General features: G+C 37.6%; 1 protein-coding gene across 2 annotated transcripts in view; it reads right to left on the bottom strand.

Annotated features, from left to right (window-relative positions):
• LOC107222872 (breast cancer anti-estrogen resistance protein 1) overlaps positions 1 to 23,384 on the bottom strand; it is a 131,861-nt gene that overhangs the window by 50,980 nt on the left and 57,497 nt on the right. The window contains exon 3 of one of the 2 annotated variants that reach the window (XM_015662397.2): positions 16,709 to 16,858. The exons of the other annotated variant lie outside the window; for it this stretch is intronic. Coding sequence (XP_015517883.2) covers positions 16,709 to 16,858 — 150 coding nt within the window. The remainder of the gene's footprint in view (positions 1 to 16,708; positions 16,859 to 23,384) is intronic. 2 annotated transcript variants of the gene reach the window in all.

Below are 23,384 nucleotides of genomic sequence, written 5' to 3'. Positions count from 1 at the left end.
TCGTAAATTCGATTATTCCAAGCTCGAACTATTCAAAAATTCTAAATATTCAGATTTTTGTTCATTCGAACTTACAAGATTCGATGTAATGGTTAATTTGAAATCATACCATTCAGTGTTTTGATGTAAAATTCATTTTCATTCTGCGAACATACATAATCTCTTAAACAGTTACATCTGAGAAACGGCAGACGTTACTTTAACGATGCATGTTTGGGGAAATTGTTACTTCGCAAGTTATTCAATCGTAACAAAGAAAACATGTTCATATTTTGAAAAGCCAACTCCTCGAAGGTCGCTTCAAAATTATACAACGATATATTCCATGATGTTTAGTTACGTTAACGTTACCAACTTCAACATGGTAGACTTACAGTGGTTGCACCGCACATAGCATACTGAAAAGTTCACTTCCTCTCTCGCTCCCGCTTTTTCGCGTGTGTAGCATTACCATATTTATGCTTCCTAAAAATCCGAGCAACGAGAGTTTGCGCAGGAGAGGAAGAAGCTCTGGGGACATCGTGGGTATACAACACCGGCAGTGAATATTTAGCGCGAGAATACTCGTAAGTCGTGACCTGCCCACGCAAACGTTGCAGCTTTTGCTACGCCGGTCTAACTTAACCAACAAGCCTCCCGGCACAAATGCTGACTGAGCCCACGTTCGGCCTACCTGCAGGATGCAGTCTGCAATGACCATTCTCCTGCACTCGCTCTCACCCCGATGCAATCTCATCGTACCCGCTTTTTTACTCTTACTTTCCGTTTCATACCTTTCTTCTTGTCTTTACTTTTTTCACCGTTGCATATGCTACGTGCAGAGTGGTGGGTAGACCGTCGTAATTTTTATCCCCAGCTTCTTGTCACACAGACTTGAATAGAGGATTCAAATAGTCGATGAACATTAAAGAGACCGGACAAGTGCGAACAAGTAGAACTTGCACGCTGAAGGTTCCGTACAAACTAAATTATTTTCTTTTTTTATGTGATATAACTATAAATTAACTTTTTTTCGGCTTTCTACTTTAATTGTTCTGTGAGACCTTGCTTCTTTCCAAATTTCATGATTCTGGGTCAACGGGAAGTACCTTATATACGTTTTGATGAGTGAGTTTGCGATTATCAAAATATGTAACGTTAATGGCCGTATCTTTCGATTGCGTTGACTTGGAAACTTGAATTTTTCGTAACTTTAAGTGGCCTTCGTCCTTAGTATTCGATATTAATTTCAACTTGATACCTCCATTCGTTCCTGAGAAAAAGGCTCATGACTGACGGACAGACGAACAACGAAGTGATCCTATGAGGATTCTGTTTTTTTCCCCTTTTGAGGCACAGAATCCTAAAAATTAATACATGTGACGTAAAAGGTTCTCCAAAACTTAACTTTCATTTACAGTAACTATAATTTTATCATGAATTACATTTATTCACAGCTGCATTTCTTAAGCGTGCAATAACAACTTGAACTCAGGCTTCACGCGTGTTCTTCATCATGAAATTTACACCTAGCCTTTGCCCAAAGTTAGATAGTTTATAGTGATACAGGCGTCACCATTTCCAAGACATTTTTGAAACTGTCAATCCTAGGTCTAGTGGAATTTTCAGTGTATCTGAACCTTTCACGGTTTGATTGCTCCCACACTAGATATCGACGAATAGCCGTTGTGTTACTGACAATGAGTTCCATGGTGAAAATTTCACTGTCCCAGCACAAATATGTATTTTCATCAATGGCCTTGAAGTTATGGCGGCCTGCGCTATTGGCAGCTATTTATAAATTCACAATTTATTGCAAAAAATGTTTGCTCAGGTCCCAATTCATATCCTCTCCCTAAATTTTTGGAAAATGGTACGAATCTTGAACACTATTTACATATGGCCCCTCTCAATACGTGACCTGATTTCAGATAAGAGGCAAAATAATGGATAGACCTTCACGAATAATATCTGATACGATGGCGCAGATTCTGGTCTGTATTTGAAATAATTGGTTACAGTTATATTATTCCTTTCTCTGAGGTGCGAAGGGTTTTTCTAAATTCAACACCGGTATAACCGACTGGCCTCGAAAGTCTTTTACACGCATATTTGCAGTGAATGACGAAAACTCCGGAGCATGTAAAGAGAGTCGAACGAGTAACAGCGTATAATTTGCATCTCAAATAAATGCCAGTCGCGAACATGTGCAGCTCCAGTCTCACGAACTCGCAATCAGAGTCAGTTTGTCCCACGCGAGCAAGTTCTACCGAGTTCATTGATACGTGAATGAACCTTGCGGCCCACGTATGTTCAGCGCCATTTACATTTGATGGTGTTCATTTTATTTCACCCCTCCCGACTGATCGCCGAATGACACCTACGTGTGTCTGATCCTCGCCTACGATTACATACGTGTACAAGACACTACTTACAACGTTTATTGCAACTGCCTAAAGCTGCCAATGGTTACGGATGTAGGACGTTTGATCGAAACCTCCAGCTGCTGCGTTTGCGCGTTATTTTGAGAGTATAATAATAAAACAAGTCAAGACATCTCAAATTCGAGTGGAAATTACGTCCAGCGAGTTAAAATTTACTTAAAAAAAAACCCATAAATTTATATAAAAAAATTATAAAAAAATGAAATAAACGGAATCACATTGCTGTTTTAATGAAAAAATCGTTATATTCATTGAATTTTTATGGGTCACGGCTAATATCATTTGTCAATAGATGCTATACAGATCATATCAAATGAGTTTTTGATTACCTTAACGTATTTCAAGGTAAGGTATTATTTTGTTAATTACAATCCACAATGATTTTGCATACCAGATTTTTGTGATTGACAATTTTGTGATTTTGTCATCTCCAGTTGTGTGTAGGGAATTTATTAAAAAACTAAATAAGATGTAATTCATTAATAGAAATAACAGAACAATGTATTTGTTCTCTAGTTATCAATGACTAGGCTTTTCTCAGTTAGAAATCATTTGTTTCAAATATTTTTCTGGCTTACTTCCGTCAAGAACTCGACTACTTTGTAATTTCTATGAACACTAATTGTTACAAAAATTGACTCGCATGATTACGAGTTTTTCCATGCGTGTTTTCCGTACACAAAATACCCGTTTTTATGACGGACTAGAGAGTCTACGAATGCGCATGCGCAGGGCACTGAAAAACCACTTTCAAGTCCTAGGAGTCAAAAGTAGTATTTTCTGTACAGCGCGCATGCGCTGTTGCGAACAAATCTGATATTACGCGACCCTAACCTCAATTTCGTGCTTCGTGAAAAAACTCATAACATATACTTGTTATATAAAGAATCGTATGCAACTAGGAGGCAACAATCATTTCGCCTCACGTATTTGCAATATTCGCCTTCGGCTCACCTTCGACTCATATTGCAAACTTACGCCTGACCCACAAAGACCGAGTCTGCCTCCTTGCTGTACAATATACTATTTTGGCATGTCCGCAAAAAGGAATTAATTGACTCGTACCAGTTTCTTTACATTACTATATACTCGACAAAATATCCCTATTTTATGCGCATTTGCCACGAAAGTAGGTTTCGGTGTTTTGGGGATGTCATTTGAATAAGATACAGCTTGATTTAGTCATATATTTTAAGCTTCATTTCGTAATTCTCATGCTCCAACTGTGGGCTTGGTGTATACTGAGGTTTTTGTTTTTTTTTTCAACTAGAACCGAAATAAAAGCTAATGAATTAGAAAGCTACCGAATGAAATATCAAATTCTTTGTAGCGTGATCAGATATTTGAGTAAAATAACAGGAACAGGCCTGGATGGGAAATTATCAAAAATTCGTCAACATTTCGACTGTATTTTAAAAGTCACACAATTCCGTTAAGTTATCCAAACAATGCCGACTTCGAGGAATCGACGGAAACGTGGAGTGAAAAATGAACTCCAAAAATTACTAAGGATAAAAACTTTCTATTATGATACGTACCACGTGTCATTCCTAAGAGTGCATATAATTACTAATTCGTTTATTTATTTCTTTATAACCATCCAATTTATTTTAGGCGACAAATTCTCCGGACGCAACAACGGTCAATGCTATAAGCTGGCCGGTAGTTCCTAAAAAGGAGTCTGCCCTCGACCCTGGCTGAGCCTGGAACAGTCCTTATAAGTCCCTCCTCTGCCGAGACAACGTTCGACCAAAGACTATGCCTTGTCCACCGAGTCAGTCCCCATGGTCACGATAAGGGTTAGCAAAAAAGATGAGGAATTTGTCTTGGATACTTAGCCCTTCACGAGCGCAATTACACAGTATACAGGTAAAAGTCGCGGTTAAAGAACCACCGCGGAATTGATTACTCTTACGCGAAGTGAGTTTTTTGTTTTTACGCCGTAGCATTCGGATAATTCAACAGACATGTGGATATATTAAGACCCTAGTCCTGTAGTAACTTTCGTAAATAACTAAAATATATCCAGGAAAATATCACAAAATGAGAGTCTGAGTAATATTTAAGTAGATGAGTTTTATGAAAAGAAAATCTTCGCTAAAGCGGGATGAAGTTGTTTTGCTGATAACATAAATCGGAAGAAGTCCAATTGGTCAACATTTTCGATAACTCATAACGTTCATAAACGGCATCGAACCAAGTGCGATGTACGAATAGTTTGAGATGAATTTTCGACAAGTTTTTTCAATTTCTTTGGATTGATTTTTGGATGATAGTTGTCTCAATCGAAAAACAATGCTGTCAAAGATCTTTTGTGAAAATTTTCAATTTTTGATCGCATTTACCAGTACTATTACTTTCACCGGGAATAGAAATTAGAGACAAAACATTGCAATTTCGAAATGTTCAATATTGTATACGCTTCTGATTAACGTAAACGTTCTAAAAGTTTTGACGACATATGAACATTTACAACTCCAAATTTTAAATTCTTGTTTCATAAATGTCTTAATCGTCATAAAGAAGGGCGGCAATACAGAATGTGACGAGGTGTTATGGCTTTCTTTTAACACGTCAGAAAAGAAGCAATTTGCCCAAATTTGGCTGTTTTCGAAGTTTTCAAAAATATGTTATCTTCATTCGCAGCGGTTCAAGTATTTCAGAAGTTTTCGTTACAGCAATTGTTCAAGAAATAGTCAGCGAGTGGTTTCTTGCAACCTACGATTTTAATAAAATTTGAATCGCGAGATCAAGCGAGCCTAAAAACAGTTGAAAACTTTGATTGAATCTTAATTAACTTCCATGCAAGATTATACATGTCCCAATTTCTGGATAACTCTTTTACACGATTCATCGGAGCAGATACAAGAGTCTTGTGCAAGTTTCTTCACCCTCATGGGTAACGTGCATTTTCAAAGAAATACTTAAGGTCATGTAGTACTCCTAGATTTACCGATTGAGCAAACTCACCCTTTTCCTTCCTATTTCCTGAATTCCGCTCCAACAGAGCAATCAACCGTTGAAATTTGAAACCTTTCCATTCGTTTCATTATGTAATATAGGAAGAAAAAGGATGAATTCGATCGGTCGGTAAAGGTAGGAGTAATCCATGACCTTAACCCCTACATGATTAATCGTAGTTTGTAATCGATGAAATTTTGAGATGACCGGAGGATCTGCGCAGGATGATGAGCTCCTGCACGCTATTGCTCCGCATCAGAAATAAGATAAGCATACCTGTTATTGACCCTATCCCAATTATTGACCTTTTTAGGGTTGTATCTGTTTGATCCTTAGTTTTAAGATTAAGAAAAAGTAAATTTGTAGCACCTAACCCTCTAGCAATTGGTTTCGGTCGTCGAGAAATTCATAATTTGTGCCATCAATTTGTAATTGAGAAAAATAAAAGGGTCAATAATTAGGTCTGAACTTGTCAATAACTGGTTCGCTTACCATTTTGATCATACAAGTTCCTCGTTGCAAAACTTTCGAGTTTGAAACGTATGTAAACAATTACGGGCAGAGTGGTTCACCAATGTATATATACGTGTTCATCTTCCAGCGAAGCGGGGCGACCTCAAGAGTCATCTGAAAGGAATGTCACGCGGCCGCGGCACTGTCGCTCAAAGAGCAGAGCGGCACGGACTCCGACAAAGTTATGGTAGGTACGCCGTGCCAGGCTGTGCACAGTGGTAAACATGTACAAATGGTGATCTTAGATCTTCAGAGGCGACAAGAAAACAATGTAGAAACCCACGTATGAGCTCTGTTAACAAATACACACTGGAGAAAAGGCGAAGCCGGACGCAGTCACCGGCGTTTGAGTTGTTGCGTACATATAATTATATTTGTTATACCTGCATGAGATCTCGTTGCCGAAATCACAGAACCAAAACCACCGACAAATGAGCTCGTTGAAAACTTTAACCACCATTTTTCTACACGTTCAGTAACTTGGACATACCTGCGGTAATTTCGTTCCTGCTTTTCTTAGTGATGGTTTAATTGTAATCAAGATCGGCGGTATCCCGTAGTGGTACTTTTTTCAAAAAAATTAAATCTTTTTGTCACCGTAAACCAACCATGCACTGACGTCTTCACCTTTCGAATATACGATGTGTTCAAACACCTTGAAAAAATCTTCAATGGCCTATAATGACAGTGAAATATTTTTTTCCTCAAAGTACATTTTAAATTTAATGAAAAAAAAAAATTAAAAAAAAGAAACAATTTCCTTCAAATAGAAAGAAAATGGTAATTGTTCTTTTTTTATGAAATAACCATTTTCAGACATCGTTGTTCTGAATTTTAAGCATTTTTACTATGATAATATTATTCTTCGCATTCTAGAATATTACCATTCGATTTCTAGGGAATTTGTTCTCCAAGAAACATTGTTTATCGATCACTTTCGTATTATGTATACCGGAGCTATAGTGCGAATCGCACTAGTGAGTCGGTATGTTCAATAGAGGTGTGGTTACTACGGGTTAGATACAAAAATTTTCGAATTTCACTGACAACAACAAACCGAGGCTAAATACTACAAATTTAATCTAGATGATATGAAAGCAGATAAATTGTTTTCAGTCATAAAAAACGAGAATTAATAACAAACTAAGTACACCACAAAGCGAACCAATCCAGTTACTTACGTACCTGATAAATGGCTCGCTAATCCATTCAACACACCGTTAATTGATGATATGAAATAATTTTCAGCTCTAGGTCCGAAACATGGACTACCTTTCAAGGGGATGTCCTAGTCGATTTTGACGCTGACGTATATATCTCCAAATATCAAAGTTCACGTATCTCGAACGGAAAAAAGGCTCAACAGCCCCATTCTATACACAAGTCTAAACAAAAATACTTTAATGCATTTTCATTTGAGGCAGAAATAAAGAAATTGTACGTATTATTCGAAATCGCAACAGTCCATTCGTAGAATTTATGACATATCTTTATTTCTGTGTTAAATGAAAATGTGGTGCAGTGTTTTTGTTCAGAACTGTGTATAAGATGGGGCTGTTAAGCCTTTTTTCGCGTTTGAATTACGTGGACCTTGATACTTGGAGATATATACGACAACGTCGAAATCGACCAAGGTACCCTCCTTAACAGAAATAAGTTACCAACCGATGAACTTATTAGTTGTATGGAACATGTTTTAATATGCAAAGATACAAATATTAAAGATAAAGTTACAAGAGCTAATATTGTTAGACTGGGGGCAGTGAACTGGCATCACATGGTCGTAAAAAATCTACGGCAGAAGTGGTTGAGTATAAGAAAATTGTTGATTTTCTTAAGAAACACAACAATATCAACTTTTGAACAGAGATCCCATAAATAGAGTAGACAACATTGCATTATGTAACAAGGGAATAAAGTCGAAGATTATTCCCGCGGGTGATTTTACTGCCCGGGCGAAGCGAGTAGGAGGTCTGCGACCTACTAACAATATCATACTGAAAAGTACGTTAGTTACCATCACAAAACATTTTTTCAATATTATCACACCTAATTTATTTATAACTTAATTCAGGTACATTTATATTCTCCATCTAAATATTGCACGACGTAAGATAAATTTACAAACTCAAATGCTTGCGAAAATAACATATCAATGATTATTGTAATTATTCGTCACTGAAAATCATCACAATAATACTCCATTTTCTTCTGATAGTGAGTACAAGCAAATTCAGCTTACCCGTGACAATTGATGAACTTATTGCAGCCGCGGTCGTGGGTGCTGTTAGAATATAAGACATGACAGACAAGATAATATGTGTCCTCATTGTCAGAGATTCGTACATGTTTCCAGATGGATTCCACGTTTTCGATGTGTTTTAGCAAGTATTTTATTTTTGTTTCCCGTGCAGGCAGTCTTACTCATATTCTTAGTAATCAGATTAATTAATTTTTGTGTTCACGTATGACAGCAAGGTCTTTCTACTGCTCTACAATAGAATTTCTTAGCGTACGATTTCCAAAAACAGCAGATTTTATTTATTCCCATCCTTCCAATTTTTTCTGAAGTATAACATGTCACCATTGATACCATGCATCTTCAGTCACTAAATTAGGATAGCTTTGAAGTGAAAAATGCTTACTTATACGCCAAGCTCTGGGTCGTTTCAAGTCAATCAAGGTTATTCCAAGTCATGTACAGTTCATAAATGTGAACCGTTTCGAGTCTTGCCGGGAAATAATAATTAGGGACGAGTCCGAACTCCTACTCCCAACACACGTCAATAGTGGACCTAGTTTTGGTTACAGAGTTTGGTAGTACTGAGGGTGCAGCTTGTAGCATGGTGGTTCTGAGGCAGATTTAGGATTTCTAGGTAATACACTGAAGCAGAAGAAGAAAGAATCAAGTACAGTCGTAGCTTACAGCATATTGTAGCGCATACGGAGTGTTTGCAAATGACTGCCGCAGTATGTTGAGTTGCCTACCAATGAGGGTAGTAAATATCGGTAAAACAGACTTGCGGAGTTATCGGTAGAGAGCGCGTTTAAAGTCTTCGTGAGCGAGCTGGCCCGTGTTACCAAGTTGTGCGGATTTGTCCAAACAGTTGTTTCGTTGTTTGTACCGAACCATTCAATGATCCCGTTCTGGAGTCACGTTAAAGTGATTATACGACTTGACTTGACTAAAGTGATAATGACTCGGTAGGTCTGTTTTACCGATACTTGTTCTGCTCAGTGGTAGGAATCCAACATACTGCAGGGTTTACTCGGAAACACTCTGTATATTGTAACGTTTATGGTTTTCAGAAAGCCACAGGCTCGTGTAAAAATCCTTTTGTTAAGAGATTTTTTTCCTAGAAAGGATATTAATGGAAAAAGGAATTCCGCTTAGTAGATAGAAAATAATTAGGTTTACCAATAAAAAACACCCCTCGCTAGTCAGCTAGTTTCATTAACGGACTCCGGCAATTTACGTTGCCAGAACCGCCTTTCCCTCCGCAGAGCAGGAAGACTGAAATCCTGGCTTACCGTGCCTATTCTTTATACGTGCGAAATTCCCAAGCTCGGACCAGGAATAAAATTCATAGCTGTCCGCTGGGTTCTGTAATTGGGTTCACCAAAGTTATTTCCATTCCAGATTTGGTTTAACGAGGAAAATTAGTATGAATTCTTAAAGTTTGGTGACATAAGAAAACGAATTTGGATAGAAGATAATGTTCCATCGAAATCTTGAAAATTCATCAGAAAATGAAATAAAATGAATGTAAGCTTCGCGCTTCTCCAATTAAAAAGAGTTGTCTCGCTAACCATTGCTATGCCAGGCATTTGATCGGCTAGAACAGCTGGTTGTATTACAATATATTGCAAATTTTCTATACCTTTTGGCGTGCTGCTATTGCACTAGGCATTACCCACAATTCCATTATCTGCCTCGGAACCGCCACGCTACCAGCGGCAGTATCGGTACTATCAAACCCTCCCACCGAAATTGGGCCCACTTGTCCAAGACAAGTCCATTCTCCTCTCTAATATTACTTTGTGGATTTAACATTATAATACTGTGTCGCCTAACACCACTTTGTCTTGCAAATCACTTCAAGCTATTAGTCGAAGACGTGGTAACTTCAAGTTATTTCTAGAATACTAGAATAACTTGAGCACATTTAAGGTCATATCTGAAGTTCTTTGAGGTCCTGTCAGGTTTCAATTATTCGGCTGTCAACATAATGTCATAACCAATAATTTGAAGTCCCTTGTATTCACATGCAGTGACATTATAGTACCCAAACTTGCGTGAATTTTGCTCTAAAGTATATTTCAAAATCATAGGCCAGTCAAATGAGCACTGACGATTAGATTCTGATGATGCACGTCGTCCTGGATATAACCAGTATTTTTTCAATAATCTTAAAATTACTGGAATTTCACACTATAAAAATCGCTCATTTGACTAGCCTATCACCTACTATGGGCATAAACAATTTAGTTACTCGACTTCACGGTACAATAGTTCAATCAAAAACAAAGTTTCAAGCAAAAGTTAAAAACCATGGCGCAAGTTCAGAGTTCGTTCAAGCAAAAATCTTGATATTAGCTGCATCGCAAATAGTTGAGTGGTACGTTAGGTTGGTTATAAACAGATTTTAATGGTATAAATTTTTCTATAAATTTTGAGAATGGCTAGCCTCCTTACTTTCTGACCTCTCATCTATGAACTTTTTCACCCCTCGGGACCGAATGTTTGAAATCCTTCCAAATTTCAAATTGTATTCGCTCAATTTGACTTTAGAGCAGGTTTTCGAATTTTCGTCAGATTTTTGACACCATTTACCAGAGAAAACTACTTCGTTTTGCACTTACGGTTCCGTATTCCAGGTTTGCCTCATAAAGAAAAACAAACATAAATCTGGGACTATTTCCAGCAATTAGGAAATAATTGCCCACGTGGCATCCACACGGTCGAATGTAAAATTATTTTTGGTAGAAGAACGGTGGGAGTTGACGAGTAGAATATTTGCTATAGTTGTATAAAAGGAGGGAAAAGATACGGGTTCAGTCTCCGGACAGGCGCGCAGACAAACGGAGCCGACGTTTCGTTGACCCTTCTGGTGTATTTCCGTCCACCAGACGCTTACGTACTGATCGCAGGACTCGAGCTTCAACTACACAGTCATAGTTCTATCGTTTTACCGTTCATTGATCTACGGGCCTGGTGTTATCCATGACCTTCCCCGAAAAGCTTTTGGTAAAAACTTGAGGTACCCTCACTGAGATCGTAATAAGGTAAAACAATAGTAGATCGTGCACCAAGGAGGCAAAGTAGGTATTTTTACGCTGAGACTTAGCTTGCAATATGAGTCGTAGACGAGCGCGCTCAACAAAAGTGAGGTTTACAATTTTTTTTTTTTTTTTTATATAGCGGAATACAAAAAAGAGTACTTTTAGGTACTCCGATACCGTTTTTTTTTTTTTTGTACTATCGCAGAAACGATTAATTTAGGTACAAAACGCAAGCAAAAACAGTCGCGTAAACAATACTAGTGTTACATAAGGATGCTAAAAAAAACTGGATACTTACACGTGGATAAGCTAAAAGTCCGAGAAGATTTACTACATGATTAAAAGCGAATCAAAGACAAACTATATTGAACTTATTGCTTCTGGAAATTTTCTTAGTCATTCGCGCAGGAAGAAATTTCGGCACAATAATTGTAAGGCAAACCTCGGTTGGACAGGAGAGATGGAAAATACATTTTCAGGTGTTATTTGGAGCAAATTGAAGCATTTGCAGAAAAAAAAAATTGAGTCTCATAAAATAAGGTGAATAATTGTGATGGGATAATTTTTCTAAGATTATCAAAATCAAAATTATTGAGTATTAATTATTTGGCTTGAACCCTGTCTTCTTGATGTCTCACTACTTTTGTGTTACTTATTCGTATCTCACTTCACTCTGAACATTGAAAAAGGCAAGACATTTTACCCCTGCTCACGTAGTTCAAACTTTCACCTACTGATACATTTTCTGACGTTAATCTCTCCTGTAGGAAAAACGTTTTTAGATTTCCGTGTTCAACATTCCTTGTTGTCCCGATGATTCACTAGAATCAATCAATACTGGCACGCACTTTATTTTTCACCCTTTCCATCCAAACGAAAAAAGAACTCACATCGAAGTCACGTGCATACGAATACTGCTCAATAGTTGATAATATTTTGTACAGTGAACCAGGAGGGGTTGGCTCGTATTAATCGATACTAAAATGACTTTGGCCTACACCGAAAGAGTCCGGGCGGTTTCCAACAGTTCCCGCCCGTTCCGTTTTGCCACAGTCGACAGTCTCATTTCCGCTCTCAGTCTAGCGCAGTAATTATTCGTCATCACCGCGATGCTGCGACATACTTTTACACTGCACGCACTGCAAATGCATGCATAGGTAACTATGCACGTGTACCATGGTATCTCCAAAAATTGGTAAAGTGGTGTAGCGATTAACAGTATATTTGTTACAAGTATGGAAAGTAGGCGATTTTCAACGAGTATAAAATTTCCATCATGAGTCCAGGCAAGCGCTGTAATCACACGAATCCGATATCACTCATCTGCGCGTGTGACACACGTTCTTTTTTATAACGCGTATGAAGGACAGTTTGATTTGAGAAGCAACGAAGACGCCACTGACAGCGCATAAGATTTGTGATAAGTAACTTACGGTCAATGAAGAAGTACGTAAAATTGAGTTATTCGAAGGTGCGGATGCGCCAATGAAATCAGCTTAAACAGACACTTTCACGTCAACACGATATTGAAAAGGCAAAGCACCAAGTAGTGAAAATTTGAAAATTGAAGTCCATTTTAATAGAAAGACTTTTTTTCTCAATAAAGAGGAAAAATTGAGAATCATAAATTCGAATAAAGCAAGCTCAATTAGCAATCATTTCGTAAAGATTGCATCCGTGTCTCATTTCATTGACATCAATATCGTATGATTTATTCACTTTCGATGTATTTAGAATTTGTATTAATTACAAACGAATTTGTTACGAATCATGTTGATACGAATTTTTATTAATGTGGACAGATTTCTCAATAGAATATGCGTGCATCAATAGAAACCTATAATGATTTCGCATTCAACGTTTTCCAGAAAATTTATAATCATCCGATTTTCGCAGTTAAAGTACGTGAGTTTGAAACTTTTTCTGTAAAATTCAACTTGAATCGATTCCAGTCAGACCTTTTAGCTTGCTGATTATTAATATTTCAATTCCAACTTTTTTGTTCAGGTAGCTTGTTTAAAAAAAAAAAACCAATTCTTTCGCAATGTCTGTTTTCGTGAATTTTCCATAGAAGACTATGAAGAATGAATTTTCGCGTGCTCTTCACCTCGAGTATTGTCATAGAAGTTGAACTTCAGGAAAATTATCCTCATCGCATGCACCCGTGCTCTTATACCCTAACAATAAGTATCCCAGATCTAGAAAGATGCGTGTGCCTTATTCAAGCAACAGGAGTTTCAGCTCATGTTCAGATTGAGCATCGTATCCTCCCACCGTCATCACAAACGTCAAATAATATTTGTTTTGACAACGTTTGAGATGGCCGTGGCGGGATGCGAGGCTCAACCTGAACATGAGCTGTAGCTCCGCTTGCTTGAATAAGGCGCACGCGTCGTTCAGCGTCTGGAGATACTTACGTTATTGGAAAATGTCCTCATTATGTCAGAGCTTGATTGTCGGTGCCATTTTATCACCACATAATCAAAGCTTTTAATTTCAATGGAGGCAAATCGTAATTCTTGGGCTTTCAGATCACTCATGACATCACATAAATCAATTAAGCACAATCGATAATATACCCGTTCTGTCGTCCACATACGAAGAAACACGGTAATCGGTCTGCTGTCAGGTTGGTTGCATTAGCTTGATTTTTTTTTTTTTTTTTTTATTCACAAGATGACGCATTGCAAAATGGCCACAATCGAGCGTCGTCGAATCAGGAATAATCGCTACCGCAAAGAAACTTAGGGTATGGAGATGACGTTGCATAGAGAAACAAGTTGTAAGAATGTAAAAGAGCACGTGTACGACGTGCAATCGAAGTATGAGAGACTGTTCCCTTGAAATAATCTTTAAGTTCGGAGAGAAGGATGATGATGGTGGATCAATGACGTGGGATCCACAGATAAGCGATTGAACGAATGGAGTGAGTGAAGTGAATCGAGGGATTAAGCAAATTGACGAAACTTGAGTAAAAACGATGCTTTGCTTTATTTAACCCTTTGCGGCACAGCGCCTCATATAAGAGACACTTTTTTTCCAGCGGTTATTAAAGTTTCATGTTCAATTTTTGAGATATGTATTGTAATTTTTTTTTTTGGCATAATGGGACTTCTTATATGTCAAAGTTGATGTTTTAAGAGGGATTATGATGATTCCACGAATAAAGCGAGCGCTATAAATAAACAAAGTGTAGAAAATGCCTGTTTTCACAGAATAAATCTAATTGTGGCAAGGTTATGGGGACTAGAAATGTGTAACTCGGTAATCTTCGGTTTTTGGGGTCGCTAAAAATGATTCAGACCTCAAAATTTCAAAATTCAAAACAGCTGATCCAATATGGCGGAGTGAAAATATAAAAATTGATTCTATTCGCTCATATCACATCTGCCATTTTAAACTTTGTAACTTTCTCAGATTAGACTCCATTTTTGAAATCAGCAGCCTCGAGAACCCCTGTATACCCTTTTTTTAAATTTATTTATTTATTGCAAAAATAGCACGTCTAAACAAATGGTCGAAATTTGTACTATTTCACGAAAAAAGCATTTTCGGCTAATCTGCCATGAAAATCCAACTACCAATTTTTACACAATCTCAATATACACCAACAAGTTTTTCAGAATTTTTTTCTTGTTGTTTTTGTTTGTCCGCTATGTTAAATCCAGCATTTTGAATTTTCGAATTTCGAGTTCAAATCCGTAATCAGTGACCCCAGTAAACCATGTAACATAAGGTTTTATCAAAATCAAATAACTTTTTGAATTTACGTCTACCATATTGGATGCGCAATTTCGAATTTTCGAATTTCGACTTCAGATCGGTAATCAGCGACCCCAAAATCACATGCATGCAAAATTCCAAGTGAATCGCATGTGAGGAAAAATGTATGCATGAAAGGGTTAATCGTTTGTTCGCTCCCTGTTTCGTTGTTGCGACTTTCTGTTGTAGTGTTCGGAAGGTAGGACAATTACACGGAAGGAGAGGGGAAATGGACGTGCTTAAAACGTCACTAACTAAAACATTTTCAAAGCGCTGTGTATGCGGCTTCCTTGCAACTTGCACCCTTCGTTTAGTGATTCATTTTTCCGCTGCGACAAATGCTAATTTTCAGTCAAACTTGTATTCGGATAGGCGTGAAGTGAGATTGCATGTCCTTTAGGGTAGTCGAGCTAGATCGGTCCATTTGATTTTTCCATTGTTGCTGTCACCCGAATTTGCAATTGGCAAATGTAACTAATTGTCAATGTAAAAATAGGGGGAAAGTAATGGGAGGTAATCAAAAATACTTAAAGAACCGGAAGAATATAATAAACGACGACAGAAATTGGAAACTAACTTTGAAAAAATTATGTATAATGCCGTGCACGATCAAAATATTGGGACAAAACTTTATCTTAGCCTGTGCTAACGTCAACAAAGATAAGGATTTTGATTTAAGCGTGATATTAGCATATTATTACTGTCACTGTTTAGTTCCTTGGGTATATCATTTATTTGTCAGAATTGACGTTCGTGCGAATGATAATAAAACATATTGTTTGGCTGATGGTCGGATATTAATCAGACTAGAGTCAAATTTGTACTGTTGAATAAAATTTTGGATTTGAATTTTCCTTTACCAATCAACAATAGTAATATAGATTGTTACGAGGTCCAGTGTTATCTTATATGAAGTTTTTCTTTCTTTTTTGCAATCTTAAGATTAGCAAAACAACTAATAAATACACTCTTATTTAGCGAAATAATGTAATTTCATTTCGACAATGTGAAATCGATTGAAATTCCTTCTTTAGGTAACGCATTAGTGAATCTAATTTTAAATCCGCAATTGAAGTAAAGCGCCACGACTGGAACGAAATTTTGAATAAAATCTTGACATTTTTCTAGTAGCTTTGTTCCACGGTAGGCAATAATGAGTAAACAAGAACTTTCCTTCTTCTGCAATCATGTCTGTGCCAGAAAAGTAACTTCTGACAATTTCAGACTCTTCAGAATAATTCTGTGCAACAGTTCTGCCAAGCAAATTTGTTTAGAAATCAGGAACTGAAGAAAATAAGTTATTCAAGAAGCTGAAACAAATATTTTTATTGTTGGTTATTGTTTCAAGAATTTATTACAAAGTTGTCGCGATTTCTTGAGTCACCGCATAAGGTTATGAAAAGTGTAAAATTTCATTCCCATTTATGGCAACGAAAGAAAAAGATCAAGCATTCTAATATCTTAACAAATTCAATGTTTCAAATCACTAAATCACGGCTTGCGTAGAATATACTCGCACCGAATTCCTTGGAGAAAGTAAATTTCACTCCAATCTAGTTGAAACGAAATTCCCCGAAAGAATTGGTGCGGAAATTTGTTCTTTCAATTCGTATATCCAATCCACGCTGAGACAGTCATATTCGGCGTGTTTCCGGAAGGAAAATTAAACGAAGGGTGAAAGAACGAGAAAAGTGGACAAGAGGGATATAAATTTGATGAAAGGTGCGCCCACGGTTAGGAATACATTTAAGTGTGATAAAACTCACCCTGTTGGGCTGTACGTGCCAACTCCGCCGTTTTCCGTGCCTCTGAATTCCATCTTCTTGTATGCTGAGGTCACCCCGGCTGCCCGCGAGGCACCCACCAGTCTCGTACTGCCCAACCAGAAGTCGTAGTCTATTTCCCGGACAAATACCCTATGACAGAGAAATATCGTCCCTTTTATGCCTCGGCACATGCCAAAGAGAGAAACAGAGTTTTGCTAGCTTCCAGCTAATCCGCTGAAACCACTCATCGTTTGTTTGAGAAGCGGCGATCACAAGTTAAAGATAAGGTCTGCTTCAGGGGCGGAAGCGAATCGCAATTGTTGATAATAATACTGATGATGACAGATACCACCGCGCTAGAAAATAGGTACAATCTGACAACGCGGAAAAATTTGTGCGACTGTCAATCTAACGCGACAACCTACTTTTGCAGTAAATGCTCATCGATTGTATTCCTTTTTCTATGCGACACGGAGAAAGGACCCCGCAGAATCATTATGGAAATTGGTTGTATTTTTACTATGTTACAATACATATCCTCCAGAGAAAAAGTTTCTCATGGACACGAGTCTCAAAAATCAGTAGTTTCTGAGATACGGGCTTCGGAAGTGGGGTGTATGAATTTTTTAATATCTATGGATACGTAATTTTTATGAATCACAAAATTTGAAGGGGTACTTGAAATCAAATATATCACTCAAAAACTGCATAGCTGATTTGCAGAGCTCTGAACACGCGTGAAAAACAGGGCAAGTCGATTATTGCAAGAGTCGAAGGGTCTCGTTCTTCACGCGAAATCTGAATTTGCACCTTTTTCCAGTAAACCAGCGAGTTTATAGATGGAATCAATCACAGCTTCCGGCCTATATTTGAGAATCAATCGTGTAGTTTTTTTGAGTGATTTGTTTGATTTACAGTCTCCTTATGACTTTCTGATTCATGAAAGTCACGAAATGCATAGATGTAAAAAAATCCGGTCACTTTTCTTCTGAAGCCTGTATCTCGAAAACTATTGACTTTTGGGACTCGTGTGCATGAGATCTTTTGATCTGGAGGACCTCTACTATAACATAACATAACATAACATACTAAAAATCCAATGAATCGACCAGAAGCCAATTTCCATAAGGATTCTGCGGGGCCCTTTGAGGAAAAAATTAAACAGGTTCAAAAATGTGTCATTTAAAATATATATATATTATATACGTCAACGTACAGAAACAATGTACAATTTTGATATTTCCTAACTGTTGAATAGGAATACTGTTGTCGTTAGAACAAAATTATCTGAAGGATTATTACTACTGAACTATCAAGAGAATCTGCACTACACGAGTGTAACAATCAAAACAAAAATACGTTGGTTGCGTAAACGAAAGCAATAATCCCTCCGCAACGGATAAACACAATTATACTTGTCTTCGATCGTTAACAATGTTGAAGAAACTACAAACCTGAATACAACGATGTTGTTCCGTATAGTGGGTGTAATGAGATGCACGATAGGCGAGTCCGGGATTACGGATATACGCCACCCACGTTCATACATCATTTATACTTCCGTGAATATAATTTCACACCTAGTCATCGTGGTTATCAACTGTGTAACGCTCGCGGGAGTGTTCTTTTATTTTACTGTCAGTATACGCACATTGTTTGTGGTAAATGTGAACGGCACATTCATGGCCTGCACAACGATACGTCTTATGCCTGACTTGCCTTGCGTACCGATCGTGAGTATGTTAGTACCTTATTATTTGAGTGTAGGCAGGATTTCTTCCGCAAACTGACTAGGAATACATTTAGTTGGATGAATTCATCTGTCCAAACATGAACAAATCGACTGAGTCGGCTGCTACATTGCATCCGGCTCACAAACTCCGATTATAATAGGTACTAGAGAAATTCATCCGAAGAACTGCAAGGTTATAGAAGTTCATACGCTGTGCTCAAACTGCTGTTACGTATAAATTGGACGAGGTTTACAAGGTATCCCAGGTCGATCTATCCGATTTGATCTCTTCTCTAATAACAAATTGCCCCTTGACAGGCATTATTTTGTAGGGTGGTTTCATCCCTTTAACGTGTTTAACGGCAGGTTGAAAACTAAGCGACACGCATTTTGTCTATCAACTATGACATATTAAAAAAGAAATCAAATCGGAGGGATCGACCTGTGATACGTTTCTTGTTAGAGCTGACAATAAGAGCTTCAGAGATGGGCAATGAAATTCTTGTCAGAATTATAAGCAACAAGAAAATTACGATCAAGGATGTGAATGGGATAAATGACGGAAAAAATAAAAAAATAGGAAACTCATTTCTTTGAATTTCTCTCCTGTTACATTGTATTATAAATTCTTTCTAGATCGAGTTCACTATTTTAGTCCAGTCATTTTAATTTCTGACCTCACGGGACTTTTCCAGGTTACCGAAACCTCATCCAGGCCGCAAACAATTCGTGCTGCTCAATTATTTAAAAGCCAATAAAAAACGACAATCGGCACGAAGTCATATTCAATTGGCTGACCAGCGACTACCACTGTTCCAGCCTTGCGCGTGTTGTAAAAATTTGTTTGTTCTCATACGAAAACTAACTTTCAACTAGCCCACTAACATTTCTCAAGGCGTAAAAAATAAAAGGCCACGCGGTAAATTTGCAATCTTCTCGGTACCGTTTCAATTTCTGTTCAATTATTTTCAAGGTGTATTACAGTTATTTGTTGTTCTGTTACTAATAATTCACGATTTCAAAATAACAATGTCATCATTTTGCCTGTACGAAGTAAGCCTCCTACCCTTACCGATGAAGCCAACTTACCCTTTTTTTTCCTACGTTAATTAAACAAATAAACTGAAAGGGTTCAAATTTCTACGGTGCATCGCTCTTTCGTAGCGGAATTCAGGAAAGTTGCTCATATCCCAAAAATCGTCAAGAAAATGTGTGGTTTTTTGTCACGTCCTAACTTTCCCACATTTCCTGCGTTTCAGGGGCCAAAAAGTGCATAGTTCAGATACGTTGCAAAGTTCGGAAAAGAACGAGGAGTAAAATGAGCCGTCGTGAGACTGTTTTCATGCAATATTGAGGTTGCTAGAGAAGAACGCAGGCTCCACTGACCGCAAGCGCCACTTCGTGCTGCGGCGACCACGCCAACCAAGAAACGCTCGGCCGTGATCCCAGCTGATTGTGAGAGCACATTTCATTTGCGAAATTATTGTAACTCCTATTCCTCGACTAACGACCTCAAAATTGCATGAAAACAATCTCACGATAGCTCGTTTTACTCCTTATTCTTTCCGAAACGGCGGAAAGTATCTTAACTTTACTATGCAGTTTTTGGCCCCTGAAATGCGGGACATGTGGGATTAGTAACACGTGTCAAAACTCCAAACATTTTATTGACGATTTTCGGGATATGAATAACTTTTCTGAATTCCGCTACGCGTAATGCACCGACAAAATTTACACCCTTTCAGTTCGTTTGTTTATTTATTATAATATAAGAAGAAAAAGGAGAAGTTTGCTCGGTCGATGGAGGTAGGAGTACTACATACCCTTGAGTTGAAGTTCGGAACGTTCGCAAGTGTCATTTGATGTGAGACTTACAACCGCACAAGACAACTCAAAAAGGTCACGATGCTCGCAGTCGCATGAAATTCTCCACTTTCACTGCTTCTCGAGTACGTCGACGAACTGGCTTTTTCCGCGGTATATGATATTACAAAAAAACGTCGCGTACGTCACGTCGGTTAAATAAAAATAATTCAATGACCAACTCGGTTCTCCGCATTGTTATTTAAGCATATGGTTTTCTGTCGAGCTGATCTGCGTGAGTGGCACGTGGGGTGTGTAGAAAACACGTGACAGATGTGAGGGTATCCCCCGTAAGCAACCATCGACATCCAATGCAAGCAAGTTCGTTGCATTTAACTACCGGCTCGTGGAACGCATCGTTGGTATGAATAAGTATACAAACACAACAATATGAACAATGCATGTGCCTCACTTACTGGCCATCCACGTATAAGTGTTGCATCCCCGCAGGTACGCACACATATATGCGCACTTAGGTATGTACCTACGCAAAACCATATGTGCACAAGGTGACTCATTTCAACAATCTATAGAGTGGATTGCCACCGTGGAACGTAAAAATGTATTGATCGGTGTTATGTCGAGAAGAGAGACGTATGGGTTGAATACTGTTGCGGTGATTGGCATTCTTCAAATAGGATTGTACGAGAAATTCGATCTCGCTGCAACGATGCAATTATGAAAAGTTAACACTAGATATCGATTGATAACAACAAAAAATATTACACCATGTGAGTAATACTGACAGGTATTATATGTAGGCATTTTTCAAATCTAACGTAGAGTCCAACGACTGTTGGGTAGTATAGAATTCCACATAGTTTGGTATCAATTTCCACACCATAAGGTGTTGACCAACTTCCAAGGGTCTCTTGACAATATTATCAAAGGGTGTTAAACGAAAGGTTGAATATTGGACCAAAAAGCGAGTTTGACAAAAGCAGATATTTCCTTTTTTTAACGCCTATAGTTCAACAACATCATGTCTATTTGTTTCAACTTTATAGAAGCTTTGGTTATGTTTAGAAAGAACTCCACGGATGGATTTGAGAGAAACTGCATGGTTACTCAAGTGATAGGTAGTTCTATTAAGATGCAATCCTTGTCAAAATACCAGCACTTTTAGTAGAATGGATCATATAACCATTAATCCAAATCAAGATACAAATTCGGAGGCGGCAAGTATAGTAGTTTTGGTTACATCGATGTTGATTCATGCATGCGAATTGTACATCGTATTTTTTTTTTAATCGAGGTGAGACTATTTTTCAGAAATATAAGTAAAGCGTGTGTCTATAAAATCGTTAGTCTTGAAAGACGGAAGGAAGTTAAGAAATGAAAAGCAAATGTAAAAAAATCATCTTAGTTTTTGTGAAAAATATTTTTTCACAGAAATTTTCGTTCTGATCCTACTAACGTATAGTACGCGCCAAGAGATCGCTCGCCTTTTATAATTCACTAACGTATAATATGCATACGAAGAGCCATAATCCTGTAAAAATATCCGATCGGCATTCGTCGGGCAGTTTGCTCAAAATTGGTTCAAAGTTCTCTCATACCGAAACCCTAATTCATGCTCAATATTAGGTCTACAGATGTAACTCAAATAACCAAGAAGAGAGTGATTTCTTAATTTTAATTTTCACCTTTTTCTCCGAATGACAGAATTTAATGGAAAGTGACATCACATTCAGAGCTTACAGCTAGAAAAAAAATAGTATAACCGAGTCACATCATTGTACGGAACTATTCGGATATACGGCACGTTACACTCGCTCTACAGTCTTCGGAAGTAAGTGTTGGAAGAATATTATTGTTTAATGTTTGTGTGTTACAATTCGATGGAAAAAATTTTGATCATTTTTCATATGTCAGTTTCCCATCGAGGTACAAACGCCAAACTTTTTTTTAGGAAACGTCTGACGTAGAAAAACTGATTTCTTTTGTTTCGGTCGATTTTCTTTGGCGCAACACAGTGGACCAAATGGTAAAAAAGTATTTTTCATGTTTCATCGTTTACATTATATGCTCATGCCTAATTCTCGGATTCGATCACTTTCTAAGACAATATAACCGACAAAGCTCGATCTAATATAAGACGCGATATTCCTTTTCTGCGAAAGTGAGACTATTTCTGGAAACTTGCGTGTGAAAACACCGTGAAAATTGCTGTGGTGCACAATACGTATAAAATAGAAGTTGGAAAACCGTACTAGAAAATTATTCGTAATGAATACATTTTCATTCATTTACTTTCTTCCAAGAGAATACATTAGAAAATATATCACTCGCCGTCTCTTACACGTCTCTTGTTGATATGTGCGGCGTCTTTTTGGCAAAACCAAATGACGCACCATACAATCTACTTCGTCTATTCTGAATGCAGATCCATTTGACGGTAAACCTGCGCGTAGAAGAAACATTCTTTTAAGGCGTTTTTTCTTACGTTGCGACATCTATGTCTCAAAGCAGTCCAAGAAAGAAATCTCGTAGGAGTATACGAAACACGCATTTGCGTGTCAGTTTTTCAATATCTCCGTCATGAACACGGGAATAAAACGTATTTTCGTACATTGCGATATGAAATATCACTATCGATCGTAATTTTCAGAGTATAAATCCTAGAAGTATTAATATGAAAAAATGAATTCCAATTCATTCGATTAACCTACTAGTCTCTTTTTCTGGATATCGAAATATTCGTATAACGTTTTTTTTTCTGTAATATTAATCAATTTTCAGTGTATCAAAATTCTTGAAATTTTTGTTAAGATCAATAATTGTTATTATTCCGATAGATGTTCCAAAAGCTTGCACCAGATTATCTTGTTTTGATACGTCGTTATTCAGAAGGCTTCATTTTGCTATCGATTATCTCTGAGTAGATGTGCTAATCCGAGACTGTTAAAAACACGTGAAAAGATACATCAGGAAAAAAATTATTTTCAATTAGCATCACTATGTAGCACCAAAGAAAATTGATTGCAAAAAATTAAACTCATTTTTCCGTATCAGACGTTTTCTGACAAAAAAAAAATTGCTGACTACACTTAGATGACATGCTATGGAACCAAGCATTTG

The sequence above is a fragment of the Neodiprion lecontei genome, chromosome 2 (assembly GCF_021901455.1).
Source record: "Neodiprion lecontei isolate iyNeoLeco1 chromosome 2, iyNeoLeco1.1, whole genome shotgun sequence".
NCBI classification, from domain to species: Eukaryota; Metazoa; Arthropoda; class Insecta; order Hymenoptera; family Diprionidae; genus Neodiprion; species Neodiprion lecontei.
Note: the sequence above shows the minus strand (reverse complement) of the source record. Positions and strands in the feature narration are given on the sequence as shown.